At 38.8% G+C, this 14,815-nt stretch overlaps 1 protein-coding gene across 1 annotated transcript in view; it reads left to right on the forward strand.

Annotated features, from left to right (window-relative positions):
• ROS1 (ROS proto-oncogene 1, receptor tyrosine kinase) overlaps positions 1-13,748 on the forward strand; it is a 70,678-nt gene extending 56,930 nt beyond the window's left edge. Inside the window, exons 43-44 of the mRNA XM_088052940.1 lie at positions 3,123-3,286; positions 13,227-13,748. Coding sequence (XP_087909066.1) covers positions 3,123-3,286; positions 13,227-13,372 — 310 coding nt within the window. The 3' untranslated portion in view covers positions 13,373-13,748. The remainder of the gene's footprint in view (positions 1-3,122; positions 3,287-13,226) is intronic.
• Positions 13,749-14,815: the final 1,067 nt, after the last annotated feature.

The raw sequence follows: 14,815 nt of genomic DNA on the forward strand, positions 1-14,815 counted from the left end.
GAATGCCAAGGTTTGGACTGAACCGAGATATAATTTAACACAGATCCTCAAAGGCTGTGGATTACAGTCTAGAGAATTTGTACAAGCACCAGGACGTTTGCTGGCTTGAAACTGCAATTTCACTGAATGCTCAGTCCCATGCAAACTTACACAACTGACTTTGATAAGAAATTTCAGTCTGGTAACTAAAGCTTTTCGCTGTTTGTTTCTGGGAATGATCCCCTGGAGGGATTAAGAGAGTGAGAGAGAAGGCAGCCTTGAACAGAATGCATCAAATAAAATCATGGGCTCGTCATCATGACAAATTTTCTCATTTTCTAAAAAAATCACACATCAATTGTATTTCCCATTTCATGTGAGAAAAAAAATTGGTAATGCCTACAGCTTCTGTGCATTGTAATGCATTTCAGGAATGTTCACATTGTGCCTCCAACATCAGATACCGAATATTAGTTCTTAGCTTTTCCAGGCTCTTGAATTCTAACTAGACCCACATAAGCAGCTCTGTTGGTTATTTGGTTGTCGCCCCCAGATAAAACACAGGTGTGAAATATAGGTGTGTAGGTGTTCATCTAGTGTAAAGGTTAGTTCTTAAACCTAACATAAACCTTTAGCTAATGTTGTGTTTGGAACTGTCATGTTTCATTTTTTCCTGACAGGCTTTGCCCATGAAGTAGGGGAATCCCCTGGGTCTCTTTCTTACTCTGAAGTGATGCACTATTTGCTAGCCCATGTATGGGGGCATTGGGCTATGGTGAAATATAGGAACATGTTCAATCTCTTACTTACATGTATCTTGGTATGTTAAGCTATCTTTCACCCTCTTGACTTGTCTCATACATTTCTGAGCTAATGAAAGTTTGAGCCATATGACTTAAAACTTTGGATGTCACAGCGTGCCTTAAAAGCTAAATGCCATGCCACAGATAGCTGTACGTGTAAAATTTGCAGATATGTTCTGAAAGAGCATGAACGTTTTTGTCATTAGAAACCTAAAGCCTATCTGAATTAAACACTTAGTGAAAAATACCAGTACTGATATTTTAAGCCAATCACCAAGTAATTTGATTTAGGAAATAAAAATATGGAATATAATTAAAATGAGAAAATTACAGTACTGAATTACAGTTTTGGCAGAAGTTAATATCCTTACTCCATAGCAAAACTGAATGGCGTTATAAAGCAGATTGACCAATAAAAAAATTGTTATTTAGAAAGACAGAGATTGGTCATAGGAAGCAAAACAAAAATATTCACAATCCACGCTAGCAATGTTCATAAATGAAAGGAGGGTAATTTTAGATTGTAAAACAGAAAGAATTATTTTACAATAAGGGTGGTGAAACACTGAAAAAGATTGCTCAGAGAAGTTGTGGATACTCCATCCCTGGAACTGTTCATGGCCAGGTTGGGTGGGGCTTTGAGCAACCTGAAGTAATGGAAGATGTCCCTGCATGTGGCTGGTGGGTTGGACTAGATGATCCTTGAAGGTCCCTTCCAGCCCAAAACATTTGAGGAGTCTTTGACTTATGTATCATTTCCTGTTTCTCTTTTGGTCAGTGGCTGGCTCTTTCTTCCATAAGGCTCTGCTCACGAGAGCCCAAGTGCAAACCTGATGAAGTACAGCACCTGAACTCATGTTTTTTTCCTGGATATCCTACCAACAAGCATGACCAGAAAGAAGATTGTTTGGCTTCCAGCATCCAAGGCTTGAATTCAGCATGACAGACACTTTTCTGGCAGCAGAAGGAAAAACAGTTATTTAACCTTATTTTGAGTCCTATTCAGTCCTTTTCCTTCTATATTTCCAGAGTCATCAATAACCAGTGCAACTGAAAGTAAGCAGATTAAGTGCTCCAGAGTGTTAGGAAGCTACTACCACTTTTTAGATTCTTAAAACAAATTTTCAAAATTTCATGGAATCCTTTTGAAAAATCACTCTGTTCAGCTTGAAAATCACAAGAATACAAGTTGATGGAAAATGGTTTTGAAACAATTTTTCTACTCACATTCTCACTTGACGCTAATATTTTAATGAAAAATATAATTGAAAAATCAGAAGTCAAGCGATTCCTCCCAGCTGTCACTAAGGGCTTTTTAAGATGCCCAGTTGTGGTGAAGGACAGCAGTCATCTTTTTAAGATGGATAAGCGAGGATCTGAGCAAGCCAATTCATTTCACATTACAGATTAATGCTTGGTATCACATAGCAGCAGGTCTGGGAAGATGTTTGTCAGGGGAGGGTTCAAACTTAAGGCTTAGAGGTAAATGCTCCACATTCCAGATGCAGCTTCCTGAACCAGCCTTTCACTGGCTGCTCCCTGGTTTTGAAACTCTAACATCTCTTTCCACTCCCAACACTTAGCATGTCCAGGTGTTGGCTGTGTTTTGGTTTTCAGCCTGTCTCTCCCTGGCTTTTGTAGGATTTGGTTTTGTGTAGCATAAACTCACCTTGAGCAAGGAGTAAAAACCAACCCTATCATTTAGACAAACAGGAGCTAAATTTTCCACTAAATGGTAGCAATATTGTTGTACAAGGTGGTCTGGAATCCCTGCACCCAGAGGAAATACATACCATTTTTGCCTTTGGAAAACTAATTCCTATTTGTTTTGGTCTGGAGATAGAAGTTGAAATTAACTCTCCCTGTGCTGGAGGGTTTGTCTTGAACTTCTCATGAATGTGAGGTAGCTTGAGTTGAAAGTTGAAGGAGGAATAAATAAGTGAAAACTTCAGGTTAATTTCTGATTTTACATTTCCATTTTTTTAATTTTTTTTTTTCTTCTGTGAGAGAATTTCCTCCTTGTCTGCCTTCTTAGAAAGTATTCCTGACTTCTTCAGTAAGAGTAGATGTCTATGGCAAATGTTTCTTCTTTTTTTTAAGTGTTATGTCTGCTTCCAGTCTCAAAAATAGCCATCTTTGAAAAATTAAAACACTTCATGGTAAATATTCCCAACTTTAATTTGATCTTTAGTTTGTTTTTCATTGTCTCAGCAGCTGATGATAATCTTTGTACCACACAGAAAATTTTTAGGTCAAACTTGCATCTCAGATGTTGAATGGTAAGTGCTGAGATGAATGATTCTATTATCATTTTTGTTTTCATATAATTTTTTTTTCCAGATGTGATTTAATGGCAAGGTGCTGGTCCCAAGAACCTCACAGCAGACCTACTTTTTCTTATATTCATGACAAACTGCAAGAGATAGTACACTCTCCACTATCCTTCACCCACTGCCTTGAAGACAAGGAGTCATCAACTGGAGTCGTCAATGAAGCTTTTGAAGGTGAGTCTGGGCCAGCACCTGCTATTCCTGTGTCCTCTGCCCTGTAAGCAAAGTGCTTTTCATTGCATTTGCCACTGCCTCAAATTCTCTGGCTGTTAAATGGAAGCAGCAAAGATTTACCTCTATCATACTGAACTTGAAAAGATTCATTATGTGCCTGCTAGGTAAAACTTAGATAAAGGATGTGTAAGATTACCAAGCAGAAAGGCCCAGATGAAGTTTTAATAAAGCCTGGCACACAGAGACATCCAATTTGCCTCTAAATTTTTGGTAGTTCACAACCCTGTTCTTCTAAAATAGATGCTTAAGATCCTTGCAGAGCCAGGAGATCCTTAGAAAGCTTCAGTGTGGAAATCTGTCCCAATTTCAAAGACTTCTATGGCTTCTCCATGATCTAAACACGGCCATAGGCACTTCCTCTAGGAGTACTGATTCAACAGCCACCTGAAAATGGGGCATAGTTTCGGTACCCTAGTAAGGTAGCCTTTATCCAAGCCCAAACCCTGATCAATTCTGGTCTTGCCTTTGCTCTGCACTCTGTGAGTGAATAAAGTAAGTGATGTTAGGGAAGACATGCTTAAGATATGTGACACAACAAAGTGCAATTATCTAAGAACGTTACTAAGGTTGTGAAGACGGGAATTAAGAAAAAAGGCAATGCTAAATTTGAAGTTGTCTGTGCAACTGGGATGTAAGTCATCTAAATATGGAAATGAACATCCTGGCAGGGCCAGAACAGCAATCTATTCACATCCTGCAGTAATTCCTGACTAACTAAATATTGAGAAAAAGTGAACAATATTAGTAAACAATGTGATGTGTTATGAATTCTATGAAAATAAAGTTTTTATTAGTTGAAATATTTCAGTTTTGTTTCACAGATTAATTTTTTTTCATTTAATCTGTTTACATGCTATGGTTTTATAATGTAAAATATTAAATGGCAAAAGAACTACTTCCCATTCTAGAAAAACCAAACCTGACTGTTTCTAAAATATCTAAAGGCTTAGTTTTGGTGGCGAATTTTTGTGTTTGTATTTTTTTTTCCCTGTCACAAATTGTTACTGAACTAGGAAACTCACCCTGATTCACAAACAGTTTTGATACTTCAGTACTTAATATTTTCCTAAAAACTTCCTGGTCCATCCCAGGAATGACACAGTATTCTGTTACACAACTCATTAGACATTTTTCTTCAGGATATTACATATGTTCAATTCACTGGCATTGTTCAATTGTCAATTTGATATTTTGCTAATCTTTATCAGTTGGTGAAGGTTTACAAATGTAGGTTTATTTCCACTGTGGTTTCTCTTTACCTCAAATCCAGTCTGTTCACAGCATGTTTACATTACAAGACCAAAAACTTTATAAAGACATGAAGGGGCCAGCACAGAGAATTTCATGTTTTTTGAACAGCTGATATTGTACTCTCATTCTATAATGAAAAACAATTTGCATATAGTGTAACTCTTTAATTTCTTTAAGGGTATCCTAGCTCTCAATAACAGCATTCAGGAAAGAGACACGGAGTCTGGCACAAATGTAAGCCTGGCATTAGCTCAGGAAAGGACTACAGCAAATTAATTAGACACTATGCCCAAGGTAATAGGCCTTATGTTTTGGATGGACTTTATCTCACCTAAGTGCAGCTGTCTACAGGCTAGGAGTCTCATCTAGGATACTCTTCTAGGTAGCTCTATAGGCAGAAGCAGAAAGTGACAGCTCCTGTTTTTTGGCATCTATCACAGCAGAAATGGGGTCACCTTTTGCCTTACTCTTCAGTGATGATGGCTGGCATCCAGGTGATTTGCCATATTTAATTTGGTTCACATAGAATCACAGGGTGGGTGAGACTGGGAGGGACCACTGCAAGTCACCCAGTCCAACATCCCTGCTCAAGCAGGGTCCCTCCAAACACATTACCCAGGATAGTGTCCAAAATACAACATCTCAGCTGCAGTATCTCAGACTAGATGTTTTTTCAGACAGCTACAGGAGCATAACATCCACTGGACACAGGGCTGTACTGATTCAATTGCTTGCACCCACTCCTGAGCTAGTTTGGTTTCCTAGCTTAGACATCTCTTGTGTTCCCTACCTCCACAGGCAGCAGAGACATGAAAACGAATGGACTCAAGAAGTTCTTGTGGCATTACATCAGTATCTGTCAAAATCTTTAGCAGGGCTGAAATTTCTAGAGAAACCTACCTTTCTGCTTCTCAGGGTTGGGGAAAGAGGATGGAGTGTTGATTGCTGTATTTGTGATGGAGCAGGCCTGGCACAGATGTAACATGAAAGAGTTTTCGTTTCAGTGCAAGTCTCTGCTTAACATGTGTCAGATAAGCCTGATCTTTCTCCAGCTGCTAACTTGCTCAGTCTAAGCAAATAATTACTTTCACTGTGATGATAAATACATGTTATTAATGTAAGAAACATTATTTTGCCAAAATTTCAGGTTCTACCACACAGCAGAGGTCACAGAGAAAAATGGCCTTGTTTTGTTTATTTGCCAGGAACAAAAGTTACATTCTTAGAAATTTCCAAGTTGCAAAGGAGAACATGGATTGAGGCTTCCATGAAAAGTGTCAGTTTAAAGGATAAAAATTTGAAAAAAATCAGTTTAGTAGAGAAAATATGGTAGTAAATATACTTTAAGGGTGGTCTCATGACAGCAGTCACTTTTAAAATCATACATCATTAAACCTGTTTATAATAACTTAGTTGGTAAAATCTGGCCCACTGTAGTAGGCAGGGAAATCAGTGTAGGCAGAGCTTTGTCCCTCAGAGCTTCTAGTTGGCACACTCTTTCTGAGCCTTAGACTTTTTCCCACCAGTTGCCATGTTCTCTCTCCCAGCTTGCCCCTGTTCTTCCTTTCCATAGGTTCTGCCCAGCTGCTGCTCCCACAGACCCATTGCTGGATCTGCAGTGGGAGGAGAAGACAAAGCAACTGTTTTCATGCTTCCATTCAATGTTTTTCATGCTTCAGCTCTCAAAAGTCCTTCTTAACTTCCCCTCAGGTTCATCTGGTGATTCTCATATAGGAAATATCCATCAGGAAAGAGGGTAGCTTGAATTTTATTCATCTACATGTCATCCTTCCATTTAAATGTATTTTAAAAGACTAAACATATGACTAGCTGTTTACATGTCTCCATAATGCACATATTTATAATTCACCTGTAGGTTATCTCCCTCTTTCCCCATCCATAGGCCCATTAAAATGTTGTGCTCTTTATTTGACTGAAGCTCTAGAGTCCTTCTGATGTCTTAATGTTGCTGGATTATCTGATCAGGGACACATGCACATCAGTTTTCTGTAGCTTTCCAGCCTTGAATTAATTAGACAGTTTTCCTGCCTGCTGTGTAAGTCTCATGCAGTGGAATTCAGTGAGATGTGAGCTACAGAAGTGAGATTGATTCAAGCAAGAAAAGGCCATTCAGGTACTACTTGAGTTTCCAGACTAAAATGTGTGCTCTGCTGTGACCCTGTCGAAAACAGTTTGGGGCATGGAATATGTCTCAGACTGTAATTTGTAACACATTGTATAATAAGTTAATAATTTTTAAAATTTGTAGTCATTTCTAGTTGAGACTAAGTGAACTTGTGTTCGTAGTAGTAGTAGTAGAAAGATGACAGCCAAAACAAATAATCCAAAAGTCTGTTCCATGATGGATTGTCCTCGATAACATTTTCCAAAAATGCTACACGGTCATTGGCCTTTGTGTGTAATGAAACTCCAGCCATGAACCTCCAGCCAAGAAATGCTTGCTCTCACCGGGTGACCTAGTTCCAAAAGAAAGACAAATGTCAAGCAAAGTGAAATTACATGCCTCAAAATAGCTAAGATACTTAGCCTTACAGGGAATCATACATCTTCCAAGTTCTGTTGAGTCTTACCTGCCCATGGGTAGCCACACTTCTAGCAGGTCCATACATGCTATTGATGATTTTTATAGGTGGGAGTGCTGAAAAACATTAGACTTTCACGATTACCTTAATGCCAGTGCAGTATGATACAGAGATGGCAAGTGTGGGTAAACCAATACAGTCTGCTAGTGGACAGCATGCTAACAGGATAGCATGGGGATGGCAAAAGGGGCACATGCTGTGTTATTGCAAGAGTTACCCTTCTAAAGTAGGCATCAAATGTCAATAAACACGCCTCAGCAATACCAGCTCCTCCTGACACCGCTGTACTGGAAGGGAGGGAAGCAAACTCAGGACGGGGGTCTACCAGTTTGGGGTTTTTCCTTCTTGCTCTGACAGGCTTTCCCAAGACATAGATTATGGGCTTAAAGTAGCAGTAACAATGTTTATTTGAGTGAGGGCAGAACTACCTAGCTGGAGGACTGAGACACCAGTGGGTTTTGAATTCAATGGGAATTTACTGACCCTGTCACCAAAGTTTCCATTCATTGTGGAAAGATAGTCTGTTCTTCCCCCAGTTCCAAGAAGTGCAGCGTGCTAGGACGGCCCTGCGTTGCTGTAAAAATAACTGGACCATCTATTCTCAGGCATCAGTTTTTACATTTGCACATATAAGACAGCACTATAGCTTTTCAGGTTCTGTGAGTGCCCCTTTACAGATGGAAACAGCTGTTTGATTTGGCAAACGCCTTTCCTGACATCACACAACTGGGTATTAAGCAGCTGGAGAGACTTCTTGCCTTTATAACCTGTAAGGACTATTCTTATCAGTGCTGCTCCTCACAATGCCTTTTGGACCTATATGGAAAAGATATCTAATTGCTCAGAAAAAGAGGCTGCTCTGGCAAGAGGAGATGCCAGGCAGTTGGAGAAAATCCAGGCTAAAAGACTAAAGACTGAAAGGAAACATATTTGGCCTCAAAACCATGATTTTAAAATTCCTAAACTGGAGATATTGCTTGAAAAATGTAGGAAGATACAAGAGTTAGAATTTAGTAATTTCTTTCCAAAGCCAGGGTATTTATTTCTTCAGCAGTTCAAGTACTTGCTTAAAGTGTCATTTGTATTTTTTGAAATTTCTGCAAAATTTTGCACTGAGAGGACTTGATATTAAAGCTAGAATCAGCTATTTCATTATTAATTATATGTTCACACTCTGTACTAGCTGAGTACCTGTTTTCTATTGCCCATGTAAGTCATCAGTTTATTTTCCTAAACCCATCTGCCTTTTAAAAACTACTCCACACACCTCAATGAACGTAATCACTTGGGCAAACGGAAGCTTCTCTAAAGCAGATGTGTTGATAAGAGACATTTTTAGAACCTTGTATCTAGTCTCCTTTGTATTTTTCTGAAATTCAGTAATCCTCTTCCCCACTTAGCTTAGTGAGTGGCTGACCCAAAGCCTGCAGAGGTCAGAGAAAAAGCTGCTTCCAAAAAAGAGTGAGTGGTTACAACGCTGCAAGGAAAGGGGAACTTGGTGGTGTAATCATTTCTTCTTTGCACTCCAGACAAATGGTGTTTGATTCCAGAGAGTGCACATGAGCTGTATGATGCTGCAAGTGAAGTCATGCCGATACTTTGCCATAGACCGAAGGAAAAAATCCAATGGTAGAAGACTATAAGAGGCACATTTGTGTAGACAGATGTGGATAGATGCAGGCAACTAAAACATAAAAACTGCATTTGCACTGGGTGTCTAGGCTGTTTGACAGTCACCAAAGACTTGTAGACATATTCAGGGGATGTTGATGTATAAAGGCAAGGATCAAGCATCTCCACAAAGCGACTCACTCCTCCTTTCTCTGTTGATTGTAAAAACAGTCTAGGCAAGGAGCTTAAATTGGATGTGTAAGACCTGGGTGGTTAAAATGTGGTAAAATGAATCCTGTTTTGTAACCTGGAGAAAGGGAGTGCTTTCCTATTTGTATAGCCTTACTGCATTGCAGCAAATGTGGAACTGGGAGGGTTTTTGTGCATGTATATTATAAATTTTAATAAACTAGGTAAGAAGCAGGTTTATATCTGTAATTACTAGGACAGTAACTCTTGCACGCAGAGATTTCAGTACATAGTTCTCTAAAAAATATATTAAAATAAAAAGGCACTGCTTTGAGCAGATTAATGCAGGGGAAATGTAGGGTGAACAAAATTCTCACTTTTAGCACCTTTAATGTCTGACAGAATAGCAAAGCTCAGTGAGTCACCCTCAAACCATGCAGGATCATATGCTTCATTAGGCAGGAAACACAGATATATCTCCACTGATACATAATACAGAGTAGAGTATTAAAACGGATATATATTTGTTCTATTTATATTCTTACTGGCTATGTGCAGAAACTGAAACACAGCCCCTCCAGCTCCAGGTGGCCATCAGGTACCAGGAAAATACTCTCTTCACAGGAGCTGTCTCCTTGAGCTAACCAACGTGGCTGAGGTAAAGAAGTCAAGGTTCAATAGCCACCTTTTTCACCCTTAACAAATATATGTCATCAGGTGTTTCTCTCGAATGTGCTTGCTTTGGGGTATATCTTTCATCCTTGCCAGTAAGTCAGCCAGTCTCTTGTTTACTGCCACATACATTGTGTAACAGTGACAAGGGACAGAGTATGTACAAGAAAAAGAGGAGGGTGTTACTGAGAAGCAACAAATGTGGCTAGACTTCTAAATACCTTACCATACTGAAGGTGCTAAGCATCATATGGGATTATGTCACCCGGAATTAGTAACGTCTCAGGCCGGCTACTTAGCTGGTGTAAATTGGTGGCAGCCCACTGGTTTCAATGGAACTTCATTAATTTATGCTAGCTGAGGGTCTGGCCCTGAAATAGCTGTAATACAAGATCAGCATCTCTAGATCAGTTTATTCAGTCTCAACCAATCAGCTTTTCTACTGACATTCTTTCTCTTCTTAAATGTTGTCACCTTCTTGAATTTAAACACCAAAACCCCCTCATCTGCTTATCAAGACATCACAAAAATTTGCACCCTTCCAGGCAGGACTTCAAAACATGTTGTGAGCCCCCAGAGTTTACCAAGCCGGCAAGGAAAGGCACTCTGCGATCGTGAGGCAGGATCCATGGCCCAGCTCGGCACTGTGGCTGCCCTGCGGCAGGAAGCGGCCGACTGAGATGCTGGGATCGGGAAAGGGGAAGCACAGATTTTATCAGGTCAGGGCTGGTCTTCTCAGAGGAGGCTAAGCAAGCAAACTCTATTCCTCATTAGTATGAGTCAGGCGATCATTGTTTCTTGTGTCAATTAATGTGGGGTTCTCTAGAGTAAGCTTCTGCCTGTCCCTGGAGAGAGGTGCTGTAATTAACTTACCTGGAATTTGGCTCAGATGTGGTTTACACACAAGTTCTAAGCACAAGCTTTAGCCTTTAAGCACAGCTCTACTAGGAAAAGTATCCAGCAAGGTCAAAGCCATGTGCATTTAGGACCTGAGATGTGTGTCTGTGCAAGTCCAGTGTTGAGCTTTGAGCTTGCCATTTTAGCTATCGGAAGTGGTCTGCCCAGGACAACACAGCTCAGTTGGATCCTGCTTCTCGGTGCTGGGGTACTCCTCAGCCTGTACAAAGCACTGGACTGACAGAGCAAGCCTGCCTCATTCCCTGAGATAGGTTGTTAAACCATGCAGTAGTTCACAGTGTAGACAACCCTTTAGAATTTAAGCCTGTAGAGCTGACTCTCCAGCATGACTTCAGATTTCATGAAGGTGCTCCTTGGATGTCTCCTCTTGGGGTGTTTTGTTGACTCAGCCCAGCTTTGCTTGTGAAATCTGAGGGGATCACATCACATGGTTTATCCTGCATTTACTCACGTATAACCCAGCATGACTGTACATCAATCAACTAATTTTAGCGATGTTAAAACTGAAAAGAAAATAATGATATCTCATAAATATACTGACCTGCCTCACCACTCCAGTTTCTCTCTATCTTCCTTCATTTTCTTAACATTTTTTTGGGGGGGACCTTCCAAAGATTATTCGGAATTCTCTGAATTGACTTATAGCTTCCCAGGGTGCTGGTTGTGCTTATAGTCCTCACATTTCTGGGGGAATTTCACAACATATCATGAATTTTTTCTTCACTCACTCATTTTTAGTATTTTCTGTCTCCATCCATTCTTCTGCTCCAACTAAATGAGCAAAAATAATTTGCTTGCTTTGCTGACTTACCTAACAGTTAAGCATTGTACTATATAACTTGAGATCTTTGTGTAGCGTTGCCTTTTAGAGCAGAATGGTACTAAAGTTTTGTGAGCACTGAACACTGCACTAAGAGATGACTCAACAGTGAAGGAAAGGGCTCTTACAGTCAAAAATGTCACTGTGAAATTGGCATTGTACCTTACACATGTCATGTCATAGGAGAAAGGTCATCAATATTATATTCTTCCTCCATCATTGGATATGGTAAGAATATTCTGCAAAAAAAGTATTTCTTTCTTATTGCATTCCCACAGCTCAAAGTAAATCCAAGGCAAGGTGTTTGATTTTTCAACTCCTTTTTTCTGTAATGAGAAACACAGAGGCTCATAAGCTGAAAGAGGATTATAAAATTTTACATATTCTGTAGTTCTTCAGACCTATTGGGGAAAGAATTAGTAATGTATCTATATATCTGGTAAAAATATCTCAGTGACCTCATACTCACATTTGTGTAAACATCACCTCATCAGTTCCAGATACTTATACAGGAAACAAATCTGAATGCTCCTCTAGTGTTCTATACTTAGGCAGGTCAGCCGGCATATGTCTGGTCTGTAAATACCCAGTTTTACTTGAGTCCTTATTTTAAGGTTTCCCTCTTAAGAGTTTGCTGCAAATGTCCCCTCAGCATTTGCCTGTGTGCCTTTTCCAAAGCAACTTGTCCCTGAGGGCTGCCATTAAATTAAACAAAAAATCAACTACAAAGAGCTGAATTTGCTGGTAAAGTCTTAGTTGGAGCTGAATTACTAAATATGGCCATAATAGCCCTGAACTGACAAAGTGAGTATCAAATGATTTCCTATTGCTGTCAGTCACTGTGGTATGTGACCACAGTTTGCTCTGTGTCCCAAATCCCATCTTGCAAACAGGTTTCTAAAATCAAAATTCTTTTTCAGACTTTTCCTGATAATATTTCCTATGATAATGGACTCTTACATGTGGAAAAAATTTCCTACTTTATAGCTTGGGGAGATGTGATTATAATGACATAATAAATTGTGTGTTGCCTGGTGGAGTAGCACAATACTTATGATTCCTTTGAAGAGATAACCCTAAATGTCACACTCTTTATTTTTCAGTTGCGAAGTAAAATAAGGAGGGAGTGTAATAAAAGAAGGTGCATGCTACAAAAATAAATGCAAAAAAATAGTAGCAGTTATAACTTAAGTGTTAAAATTTTTTATATTTTTAAAAATTTATATCACCTGCACTAGATTTGAAGCAACTATTATATATATATGAACTGCATCAAATTAGAGAAAAAATGGAAAGTTTTTAAAAATGTGAAAAACACAGTGGATTGCCAAGTTTAAGTTTCTAGAAGGGCAGAATACTGGAGAGACAGAAGTCTAGACTAGTCATCTAGAGAGACAGTATATAATGATTTTGTAGATAGAAAACTGCCAGTGTTACAGGATTACTACAGCAGGATTGCTACAAAGGTTCAGATTAAAATCACTTTAGCTTTGTGCTTCTTCACAAGGAAAAGAAACAAGTCATGTATTCATGATGGTATTGCTGCCTCTGGAGGTATGAACATTGATAAGCAACATTCCCAAAGGGATTTGCTTCAAGTTCTGGTCTACACAGACAACATCAGAAAATAAATTTGAATCATCATTCTTATGAGGCCACTAGACCAACTTTCTCCAACAGCTGTCTGATTTTGTTTGCTTTCTAATACTACATGTATATAACTGGCCTGTTGCTTTTTCCTTTTTTTGTTTTTTTTTCTTTTTTAAAAAATATTTTTCCCTTTTGTTTTCTCTTTTTTTATTTTTTTTTCATGCAGATAATGATATCCCATGTGCAGATTCAGACAGTGTTCTTTCAGCCACACTAACGGAAACAAGGAATCAAGAGGGTTTAAATTATTTGGTACTAGTCAAAGAAGGCAACTCAGATGAAGAAAGCATCAATTCTGCTGAAATTAGTTAAGTCTGGTTGCCACTGTTTAAGAGAGTGAAAGAAGAGAAAAAACTCTTCAAAGAAGACATAAGCCAAGGAAAATATTCTGCATGTCATCACATTTACAGAGGTGTCTGGAAAAAAAATAAAAATGCAACTCTCTAATAAAACTACCAGAAAACATTATGAGGTACAAAGTGGTATGTATTAGGATAACACAGTGATTACATAGCTTTTGATTTTCTATGTGTTATTGTTTGGGTGCTTCACATGAGATAATTTAAAGCAAAAAACCCCTATGTATCAGAAAGTAAGGGATTTTACTGTTGTATTGATCAAATTTATGGAATCACATATGCCTCAGGCACAAGGCAGCTCTTCCAAAAAGGGAGTACTGATATGCTGCTTCAAAGAACAGACCAGCTCACTCATGAGTAAAACCAAACAGTTGACGTGTAGCTTCACTGTGCACAAACAGGATTCTACAAGCTGAAAAAACGACATAAATACCAAACTCCAAATCAGAAAGCAGTTGAAGAAGGGTGACCAGGTTGTCCACTGCTGCAGGTGGTCTGCTTCCCTACTTCATTTAAACAAATGTTTGCAATCATCTTGCATACTAAGTCGCACAGCAATTGATCTGTGAGTCTGGACAGTCCTTACATTTCTTCTCCTTTCCTTTTTGAGTGTTCATCATCCTAGTGTATTTTTTATCAGACTGGGTGAAGGGAGGTACTCTTCCTTGGTGTGTTTGGAGATCAACTCAAAGTATATAATAAAATTTTATACAAAGAATTATTGAATAAAAGACAGCTATAAGCTTTTCCTAACCTTTCATCATGAGCAGTAGTTTGCAAATTATACAGAGCTATTCACTGACATCTTTCTGGAAGCTGGAAACATGCTATAATTTTATGCAAATATTTGATAATGGGGCACACTGGAGAGTAGTAAAGGTTTTATCTGATGTCAGAATGTATACATTTGTAAGAAGCAACTCCACTGCAATCAAGCTTCAAAAGTTTCTTAAACTGAGATTCAACACAGATGAAAAAAAAAGTGGAATCTGAAAGTTTCACTAAAATATAAACTGAGATATTTTGAATTAGGGTTCTTCAAAGTCCCTGAAAAAGCCCTTTCAAGCATTATATAAATATTTTTCTTCATTTAAAAATCAGTGCAAAAGACAAATATGCTAATAAATACAATTGCAGCACTTCACTATGCTCACCAGACCGTGAGCAATGGATAAACAAATAAATATTGTATTACGTTTCCTTCCTCTTTGAGTGCTGCTTGACTGGTTGTACGGCGATTCCTTCCATCTCAGCAATTTAAAAATTACTAACGTTTGCTAACCTATGGCATGTGCTGGCCAGAAACCAAGAGGATCCCTATTCTGTAGCCAGCACACCTGAGTGTGTTCTGTGTGCATAGTTTCACTTAAGTCAAGAAGACTGCTCAGTCAGCAAG

Source organism: Pseudopodoces humilis, chromosome 3 (genome assembly GCF_049639895.1).
Source record: "Pseudopodoces humilis isolate 2021_Gansu_Grassland_sample_001 chromosome 3, ASM4963989v1, whole genome shotgun sequence".
NCBI classification, from domain to species: domain Eukaryota; kingdom Metazoa; phylum Chordata; class Aves; order Passeriformes; family Paridae; genus Pseudopodoces; species Pseudopodoces humilis.